The sequence below is a fragment of the Zophobas morio genome, unplaced genomic scaffold, assembly GCF_036711695.1.
Source record: "Zophobas morio isolate AGI-343-1 ecotype UQ-CSIRO unplaced genomic scaffold, CSIRO_AGI_Zmor_V1 ptg000023l, whole genome shotgun sequence".
In the NCBI taxonomy this organism is placed as follows: domain Eukaryota; kingdom Metazoa; phylum Arthropoda; class Insecta; order Coleoptera; family Tenebrionidae; genus Zophobas; species Zophobas morio.
Window position 1 is genome coordinate 6,710,349 of NW_026972128.1, and position 10,099 is coordinate 6,720,447.

Here is a 10,099-nt window from a genome sequence, read left to right on the forward strand (position 1 = left end):
TTGGGTAACCACAACATTATTATTATGATTGTGCTATCATTGATTTCACTACTCACATTATTGTTTGCGTTCACAATGTGGAGATTTTAGAAAAAGCATGTTTTTATATGTATGTACATAATATATCCATAAATAACACAGGGATCAAGTGTGTTGCACAATATTGAATCCTCTACGCAATGTGATGTAATCAAAATAAATTATCTAATTTTTGAAAAACAGTTCATTTATTTGCTTTTCCTTATCAAGCGGAATTAATAAAATAAATTCGAGAGACACGATACTATTAAACAATTAAACACTACTTGAACAAATTTCTTATCAAATAGGTAATTAATAAGAGTATTTTTTAAACGAATTTATTATGTGTACCATGTGAACTATTTATATAGCACACTACACTAAATAAAGATATTATATGGCCAATTTTTACTTTAAGTGGTAATTATTGTTATGAAATTAGAAGAATTACAAACAGAATTTTATCTACAACTATTTCTGTCTCTGTGTGACAATATTACATTACGAAATTACTCACTCGAACGTTGCCACGGATAATTTTATGTACCACGGGCGTATATATTTGTTTGCATAAAAGGAAACGACTCCCTCAGTTATCACTGGTGGGTTTATTTTACCCCGATTTTTAACCACTGGTTTCGTTAGAACTGGCTCATACACAACCTATGGTGAAAAGCAAAAAAAAATTATACATGCTGAAACAGGAATGTTTTAGTCAATAAAAATATTACACTGGATTAGTGTCCCTCTGCAGTGCTGCCACAAATATGGTTTGCTTCTGCTTTCATAATAGTCATGGTAAGTTTACTTACTTAAGCACTACTTAAGGTCACTCCAACACGTCTTTAAAAAAATAGAAAGCGACTTTATACATTTGTTACATCGCTAGTTTGTTTTTCAAGTAATGTAGATAATTACTACACTAACCTATGCTAGATTTTGTGAATATGTCTACAGTTTATCCAAATAGAAAATATATAAGAAAGGCTAGAGTATTGCAAGATTCATTACAAAAACTGAACTGGTTAAAGCAGCAACATTTAAAACGTATTATTATTATTATTATAACAACTTTTCGCATGAATGAGCGCATTTCTAAAAACCTTGGAAATCTCCTTGGTACTGGGATAATTGATCAAACAACGTCTTGTTATAGCAACAGAAAATTTTTTCCTGTTAAATTGAAAGTCATCCAAACTGAACCGCTATGGCCACGTATAAAATTAACCAAAACAAGCTATTGCAAGAGCTTGTAGCAGCAGTTGCTGAAGACAAAATGTACTGGGTGAGAAATGACGCTAAAATCAGGGCAGCCACCACATCGAAGTCTTATGACGAGTTTAGGTACGATAACTCTGTGAAAGTATAAACAAATTCTTATAAAAATTTCAACAGAGACATAGTAGCAGCCGCACACTTGCAGCCTATAAAAAACAAAGACAAAGAGAGAAGGCAGCGCAGCTGGAATACTTTGACAGACGGGAACTAAAGCACCTTCACTTTTGAAAACTATTCTATTAAATAGAAATGATTGGAACATGATAACAAAGTAAATTATATTTATATCAATAATAATAACCATCCCCAAACCATGTTACTATAGTATAGGAAACTGTCTTTATATCTATTAATAGAAATGTAAAAAATATAGTGCGACTTTGTTGGAATCATCAAGAAAACCCTACTTTCTGGGCTGCTGGATGGGGCACTGCGGTTTCATTGGATGATTAACAGCAGGTTTTTCTTTGTGGAAGCTCTGCACGGCTTCTGCCGGAAAATCTGCGTGACCTTTAGGAATGGCCCCAGAGATGGTCGTTGGCTTAGGAGGACTGCCTGAAATCGTGATTCCTGTGGTGTCTTCAGTCAAACCTCCCGAGTCTTTCCGGGTCTTGTGCTGCGTGATCCTCATGCCGCCAGCTTTGACTGATGGGGTGCAGATTTTGTTAATCAAAGGGATGCTGAGTGCCCTTGGGCTACTTACCTGCAGGGGGATGACCGGCTTTCAGTTCGCATTCGCTCTTGCCTGGGCTAGACATTTTTGTGCAATATGTTGCAAGTGTAAACACAAACACGTATTAACACGTCAACTTTCTGCTGCGTATTATTTTTACTCACGTTTACCTTCTTATCAATGTTTTTATGCAAATTTCATTATTTTCGACAAGGAAACCTTTGTTGAAAAATTGTGAGTTGTGGTTAACAGAGGACGCCACATTGGGGCCACTTAAATTCATCTTAAAAAAAATTAATAAAGCCACGGTAACTGATTTGGACATCGACTTATCAAAATTTATACAAAGATAAGCCGTTGTGACTTAGAAACACCAAAGCGACTTCTGTTATCTTATCGAACCAAAATTACCGAAATTACAGGTTTCTGTAATTCTGGAATGCCCGCATTGATTTATAGGTTATGAGAACGTGGTGTGGAAGTGTCAAAAGCAGCATATTTTTTACAAGAACTTAAATAAAAACACCTATTTTAAAACTAAAGTAGCGTTATTACGAAGCGATGGTGTTACTAGAAAACGACTCGGTAACTATTCCACATTTTTCCCCTCAGGAGCTCCATTTACTCGAAAAATTCTTTCAGTTCCTCTCAGAACTCACCAAGTTGTTCCAGAAAGCCAGACAAAGTGGTGCTGTGACAATGATTTTTAAGCGTTGTAAGTATGGTGTTCGGTTTTTGAAGAGTCGTTTTACATACTTTTCCTAGATGATGGGCGAGACCGTCCTATACCCAGAGATGGAAAAACGCCTTTACCCAACCCCCAGGAACATATGTGTTTAGTAAGGGCGAAGTCAAGGACTAAAAAAATTTCCACAGTGATTCACCAGAAAGACATAAATAAATTTCAAGTAGCGTATAGTAGTTTATTGAAAGGCAATTTGGATGGACTGAAAAAGTTAAAGAAATCCAAGACAAAGACGAAAGCTGAGTGATCTGAGATTATTGGGTGTTTTTTTTACAATTCTGGGGCAGGAACCGTGTGTACAAAACGGTTAGGATAAGATTTTGTGTGTGTTATAAGTATTTGTAAAATTTTAAGAATAATATATTAATTTTGTAAGAGTATACATATTTCATTTGAAATAAAAGATAAGCATCTAATTACAGTTTTCCTTGTGCTTGGTGGATGTACAGGGTCGATACAATACAATACTGACGAGTGCCTGAAGTGTCTAGCGTATAACTGGTTGCATAACTCACATGAATTTTAAGTTTAAATATATTTTACAGCGGGTTGGTTAGAACTAAAATAAGGGCACTTTTGTTTCCAAGACGAACTTACTTGTCCAGATGTGGCAAGGCAGTGGTTCGCACAATTTAAAAGCGCTTGATTTTTGAAACACTTATCACAGATTAAAATGCATATGTCCGTTTCGTCTAGGAAGGCTCCAGGGTGAGCTCCTAAACTACCGATCAGGAAGAAAACTGCCACAACTGTGAGAAATACTTGGTGAAGAGTATCTGAAAAAACAAAAAGTTGTATTAACAATAACGACACTACACTAAAGTATTTACGCATTTCGTCTGTACTGTATTTTTCTGTCAACTTTTTTGGAAATGCTGCCGCAGTTCCAAATCCTAATCACCAGTGGTTGCTCTACGAACTTATCAGCGTGTATGGAGAGTGACAGGGTTTTATATAGCTACAGAATTCCAATCGATGATTTAATTACTTAGTAAAGTAATCATCACCAATAGAGTTAAACACGTAAATAATTAATAGTCCTACAATGGCGCCATTAGAGCACATATCTATATAAATTATGGCGAGATAATGGGTTTTAATGGGGAAAAAGGGGCTTTGAGGGCCTATTAAAGCCAATTTGTTTGTTTGTTACATTAGTACATTTTTAATCTTGACCATGTTAAACACTCTCTTTGTAAAGTGAAAATCTCTCTTTTAAATTGCGTGTAAAGTATTGTTTACAAGAAATCGGATAAATGAACAATTTTTTCATTCTGTTTTATAAAGTGGTTACAACTCTACATTATAATTATAATTTTAATGAATTTTTATGGCAGCAATTTTTTTTACAACACATTTGGACTGAATAAAGGTAAATGTTGGTAAGATTGTGTCATACTTTTGATATATATTATACAATATAATTGTACCGAATAATATCAAAATATTTATTAATTGTCTCTAAGTATGTTAACTTAAATTTCATTATTTCGCAATTATTGAATTGATTATCCCGACTCAGAGTGTAAAATATGTACATAAAATAATGTTAGAAATAACGAACTATTTATAGGCATCTTTGTATATTAAAAAAGAAGTTTACGTCATATAGCGCCATTCTCGGTATAATATGTGTAGTAGGGTTTACCACAATATAATATATCTGACGATTGTTGGCCTATCCTGTTTATTTTTTAACTGTATTCGCCGAATATTCCGCACATAATCATTATTTATCGTAATCAGATTTCTTTGAATAGGGCAGTAAATCTGGTGAAATAAATATTTGAGAACTGATTTGTTATTGTTTGTAAATATTTGGCCTTAAAACGTATGAAGAGTGGATACATTTTAGAATTTGTATTATTTTTAAGAATTTGAAGCTTTCGGAATTGCATTTGTAATTTAAAATAAACAGTGATGTATGTGATAACGTACGAGGGCTACGAATTCTGTTAAATTCAAAGTTATCAGAGTCAGAACAAACACTCGAAATTAATTCATAAAATTTATGTGTTCTTTCAGAAGCTCAAAATAGCACTTGCCTTCTGAGTGCTACAAACCATGCGACCTATCAACACTTTTATTTCCAGAAGGTAGGAAACTTTACAGCAAATTATCGCATTTACCTTGTTTTCACCACACTACAACTTTGACTTTATGGTATGGAAGCACGACATTTCGTGTCGTTTCCATTTACAGAAACATCTATCCACTGTCTAGAAGACTTTATCACAAAAAACAAACAACATCTATTTTTACAGCATTACTTTTGAAAGTCAGCTCAACGGGAATATTAAATGCGGCACATTATGTCAAATAAAATATAATGTATTTTTTAACTCCACTCTCGTCTGTTATCTCCATTTCGAGATTTCCAACTATAACCGACTTAAACGTGCTGCATCTAAAAGCTTTTGCATTAAAAAATCCGGACTAGTGTACGATGTGTAATAAAAGAATTTATGCGATAAAAAAGGATGACGAATTATGGCTTGTCAAAGAGTTTTTAAACTGGTATGTTCTTTTAGCAAAAACATTGTTGATGCAAATCGCGTTTCAGCAGCGACCGGAGCTTATTGTGTGTCTGGAAGTCCTCCTCAAAAGCTCGTTTGCGGAGCAGTTTGAAAACCTGACGTAATTAACCCAAGATTGACTCGTTGAAGCGTAAAGTTAATTCGGTCGGTTTCAAAAGTTTATTATTTATCTTTTGTGGTTTGGAGATAATATCACTGACACAAATTGCCAGTAGAGTAGATGATAGGTTTACATCTTCCTCATTCATGAATGTTAGTGGCAATTAATAAAGAGATATAGTTTGACGTTGTGGACATTAATATCAATTATGTTCTCATGTACCTGATGCGAGCCACGTTTATCGATTGCTGTTATTTGGAAAAATGATAATTGCCTTTCGTAGATCCAATAAACATTACGCCCACTGTAACAAAGTGCGTGTAATTGTTGGGCAAACAAACTCATCCGAAATTGTTTCGTGAGAGGATCCATCACTTATCTTTCACAGACCAGACATTTTTAAATAATGCATCACATACATTAAACACATATATTCCATTTCCTCTATTCCTTTACTAATTAAACTTGGAAAGCATTCGAGACAACGCTGAATAAATTAGTAGCGTGCTTTAATTGCCGTTTACAGAGACCACAGCAAGCTAAAGCTATTAGATGGCGCAGTGGCGGAACCAAACTGTGTAAAAAAACACGAACTCCTTACATGTTAATTGTAGATTAACACTTGAAAGGTGTTAGATTCTCCAACAATCTAATTTTATTCCCCCAAAATGTGCGCGTATGACGTTGAACGGATTGGAGGAACTTTGCTTTGAAATAACGGATAAGTGTGTACAGGAATTCTTGCAAATGAGTAAGAACTAAAAGAACATTTTATTGTATTAATTTTTTAAGTGGTAATTTTACAGAAATTAAAAAGTCTTGTATCACATTTGTTTACTATGAGTGTTTTTTTAAGGAGCAAATAGGGTTTGTTTTGAAATCATTAAAAGTTAGACGGGCTTTTTATCCCGAATACACAATTTGTTAAATGTCAATTTCTGTGTCACCTCTACTCAGTTTACGATGTATAAAAATAAAAGGTCAAGAGGTTCTGCTCACTGAATAAAACGCAAAGTTTAGTACGACAGCTTAAATTTCAAACAACTTAACTTGTATAATAATTATTAATTTATTTGAATTTGCTAGTTTTTTATTACCTATTACTCGACGTTTCATGACCACTAGAGCACGATTTCGTCTATCCGTCTGTCTGTCCGTCCGATTTTTATTAGACAGATAATCTCCGAAAACTTTGTCTGCATGTTAGGATTATCATGTATAGATGGTAAAACGCTAACCAAAATTTGTCTGCTCATCCACACCAACGATGTAATGACGTTATCTCCAAATTTTACACTGTAATAAATGTTATAAAATAACGTACTCATGGTTTGTGGTTGCTGAATTCGTGTTGAGTTTCTTCTTAAGCATCTAGATTTTCGGAAAAATAATCAAAACTGTATAACAACATTTTACAATTTAATTTTGAACTTGCAAAATCGAATGCTTTGTTTTTTTAAGGTTATCGGAAGCATATAAATCGTTAATCAAAATTTGTGTGTTCATATCTCCCCAATCAGGAATTTCATGATACAATTTTTTCGAATAAATATTATTTAAATGTTAAAAAGTATCATAGTTCTGAACGTGTGGGTTATGAATTCGGGTTGAATTTTTATCCTAGACGTCGACATTTTTGGAAATAAAACAAAATTGTGGACATAACAATTTTTCTATTTGTCGTGTTGAATTTTTATCCTAGACATCGAAATTTTTGGAAATAAAACAAAATTGTAGACATAACAATTTTTCTATTTGTCAATTTTTTATTATTTCGGCTCTTCGATTTCTTGATTTTTCGAAATTTTCGGTTTTCGATTTTTTTATTTTCCCATTTATCGATTTCTAGACTTTTCACTGTTTTAATTTCTCGATTTCAGGAGTTTTCAATTCTTCAATTTTTCGAGTTTTCAGTTTTTTTTATAGGTTTTTAGTTTTTGAATTTTTTACTTTTTTAATTTTTAAAATTTTTGATTTTTTGAGTTTAATTTTTCGATTTATCGATTTTTCAATTTTTGGATGTTTCAGTTTAGGATTTTTCAATTTGTCAAGTCCGCAGTTTTTCTTAGATTTTCAGTTTTTCAATTTTTGAATTTCTCGATTTTCAGTTTTTCGCTTACTCAATTTTCGAATTTATCAATTCTTTAATTTTCCCCTTTTCTAAATTCTAGATTTCCCAATTTCTGGATTAATTGATTTTTTGATTTTTCGACTTTTCGAAGTTCGGCTTTTCGATTTTTTGTGCTTCCCATTTCTCGATTTCTCGTCTTTTTACTGTTTTAATTTCGCAATTTCAGTTTTCAATTCTTCAATTTATCGACTTTTCAATTTTTTTGCGAGATTTTGGTTTTGGAATTTTTAATTTTTGATTTAGAGTTTGATTTTTCAATTTTTCAATTTTTGGATGTTTCAGTTTGGAATTTTTAAATTTTTGAAGCCCACAATTTTTCTTAGATTTTCAGTTTTTCAATTGTTGAATTTCTAGATTTTCTGTTTCTCGCTTACTCAGTTTTCGATGTTTCAATGTTGGGATTTTTCAGCTTTCCGAATTTTTCAGTTGTTAATTTTATCAATTTTTTAATTTTCGGCTTTTCGAAATTTTAGATTTCTCAATTTCTCGATGAATCGATTTTGTGATTTTTCGACTGTTCGCTTTCTCGATTTTTCGAAGTTTTGAATTCTTCAATTTTTCGACTTTTCATATTTTTTTCCAGGTTTTTAGTTTTTGAATTTTTTAAATTTTCGATTTTTTGTTTTTAATTTTTCGATTTCTCGATTTTTCAATTTTGTTTGGGATTGTTCAATTTTTTAAGTCCGCAATTTTTTTCAATTTTTCGTTTAGTTAATTTTCAATCTTTCAGTGTTGGAATTTTTGAATTTTTAAATTTTCGATTGTTTGAGTTTGATTTTTCGATTACTCGATTTTTCAGTTTGGGATTTTTCAATTTTTCAAGGCCGCAATTTTTCTTAGATTTTCAGTTTTTCAATTTTTGAATTTCTCGATTACTCAATTTTCAATCTTTCAGTATTGGGATTTTTCAATTTTTCGAATTTTTCGTTTCTTAAATTTCCCAATTCTTTAATTTTTGGCGTTTCTAAATTTTAGATTTCCCAATTTCTCGATTAATTTTTTGATTTTTCGACTTTTCCCTTTCTCGATTTTTTCAAGTTTCGGCTTTTCGATTTTTTGATTTTCCCAATTGTCGATTTCTCGACTTTTCACTGTTTTAATTTCTCGATTTCAGTTTTGAATTCTTCAATTTTTCGACTTTTCAATTATTTTTCCAGGTTTTTGGTTTTTGAATATTTTAATTTTTTAAATTTTCGATTGTTTGAGTTTGATTTTTTGATTACTCGATTTTTCAGTTTTTGGATGTTTCAGTTTGGGATTTTGCAATTTTTCTTAGATTTTCAATTTTTGAGTTTCTCGATTACTCACTTTTCAATCTTTCAGTATTGGGATTTTTCAATTTTTGGAATTTTTTGTTTCTTAAGTTCCTCAATTTTTTAATTTTCGAAGTTTCGGGTTTTCGATTTTTTTGATTTTCCCATTTCTCGATTTTTCGACTTTTCACTGCTTTAATTTCTTGATTTCAGTTTCCAATTCTTTCCTTTTTTCTTCTTTTTCATTTATTTCCATGTTTTTGGTTTAAGAATTTTCGATTTTTTAGTTTTTTTTTGAATTCTCGATTTTTCAATCTGTGGATGTTTCAGTTTGGGATTTTTCAATTTTTTTCAAGTGCGCATTTTTTCTTGAATGTTCAATTTTTCAATTTTTTAATTTCTCGATTTTCAGTTTTTCGCTTACTAAATTTTTCGATCTTTCAGCGTTGGAATTTTTTAATTTTTCGAATTTTTCGTTTCTTAGATTTTTCGATGTTTTAATTTTCGGCGTTCCTAAATTTTAGATTTCTCAATTTCTCGATTAACCGATTTTTTTATTTTTCGACTTCGCTTATTCGAAGTTTCGGCTTTTAGAGTTTTCGATTTTCATATATCTCGATTTCTCGTAGTTTAAAATTTTTTTTCTAGGTTTTTGGATTTTGAATTTTTGAATTTTTCGAATTTTCGATTTTTTGAGTTTGATTTTTCGATTTCTCGGTTTTTCAATTTTTGGATATTTCAGTTTGGGATTTTTCAATTTTTCAAGTCCGTAATTTTTCTTAGATTTTCAATTTTTCGATTTGTTGATGTTTTGATTTCTCGGTTCGTCAATTTTTCGTTTCGTCAATTCTTCGACATTTCTATTTTTCAAATTTTCAAATTTTTAAACTTTAGTTTTTCAGTTTTTTGATATTTCGATTTCTCGATCTTTCGATTTTTACACTTCTAGGTTTTAGATTTTTCGATTTTTCAATTTTTCGATTTTTAAAATTTCGATATCTTGATTTATAGAGATTTCGAGGTTTCAATTTTTAGATTTTTTGATTTCTCAGGTTTTTGATTTCTCAATTTTTCGATTTTCAGTTTTGGGATTTTTCAATTTTTCTTCCAGTTCTCAATTTTTTGATATTTTAGTTTTGGGATTTTAAATTTTTTTGATTTTTTGATGGTTCAATTTCTCGATCTTCCGGTTTTTAGACGTTTCGGTTTTAGAATTGTCGGTTTTTAAATGGTCCGATTTTAAAAATTTTTGTTTTTTCAACTTTTTAGTTTTTCAGTTGTTAAATGTTTCGATTGTTCTTTTTCTAGATTTTTTTGATTTTTTGTTTTGTCGATTTGTTTCTAATTTTTTCAATTTTTAA

At 31.3% G+C, this 10,099-nt stretch overlaps 2 protein-coding genes and 1 long non-coding RNA gene across 3 annotated transcripts; 1 reads left to right on the forward strand and 2 right to left on the reverse strand.

Moving 5' to 3' along the window:
- Window positions 1-1,521: 1,521 nt before the first annotated feature.
- On the reverse strand, window positions 1,522-2,151 carry LOC135134260 (death-associated protein 1). The gene is made up of 2 exons (XM_064062886.1): window positions 2,003-2,151; window positions 1,522-1,944 (listed from the first exon to the last, which is right to left on the reverse strand). Exons 1-2 carry the CDS (start codon window positions 2,055-2,057, stop codon window positions 1,703-1,705), a joined length of 297 nt encoding a protein of 98 aa, XP_063918956.1. The 5' UTR covers window positions 2,058-2,151; the 3' UTR covers window positions 1,522-1,702.
- Window positions 2,152-2,286: 135 nt separating this feature from the next.
- On the forward strand, window positions 2,287-3,095 carry LOC135134259 (signal recognition particle 14 kDa protein). The gene is made up of 3 exons (XM_064062885.1): window positions 2,287-2,557; window positions 2,615-2,687; window positions 2,738-3,095. Exons 1-3 carry the CDS (start codon window positions 2,534-2,536, stop codon window positions 2,962-2,964), a joined length of 324 nt encoding a protein of 107 aa, XP_063918955.1. The 5' UTR covers window positions 2,287-2,533; the 3' UTR covers window positions 2,965-3,095.
- Window positions 3,056-3,924, reverse strand: LOC135134262 (uncharacterized). Its single transcript, XR_010281263.1, has 2 exons — window positions 3,548-3,924; window positions 3,056-3,493 (listed from the first exon to the last, which is right to left on the reverse strand). It is a non-coding gene; the product is annotated as an uncharacterized LOC135134262 (long non-coding RNA).
- Between the last annotated feature and the right edge of the window lie 6,175 nt (window positions 3,925-10,099).

Bases quoted from the DNA above. Each gene is read 5' to 3' on its own strand.
- LOC135134260 (XM_064062886.1), bottom strand. From the start codon at position 2,057: ATGTCTAGCCCAGGCAAGAGCGAATGCGAACTGAAAGCCGGTCATCCC. The intron at 1,945-2,002 runs GTAAGTAGCCCA...GCACCCCATCAG, and splicing joins AGCCGGTCATCCCCCTGCAG to TCAAAGCTGGCGGCATGAGG.
- LOC135134259 (XM_064062885.1), top strand. From the start codon at position 2,534: ATGGTGTTACTAGAAAACGACTCG. The intron at 2,558-2,614 runs GTAACTATTCCA...AAATTCTTTCAG, and splicing joins TGTTACTAGAAAACGACTCG to TTCCTCTCAGAACTCACCAA. The intron at 2,688-2,737 runs GTAAGTATGGTG...TACTTTTCCTAG, and splicing joins GACAATGATTTTTAAGCGTT to ATGATGGGCGAGACCGTCCT.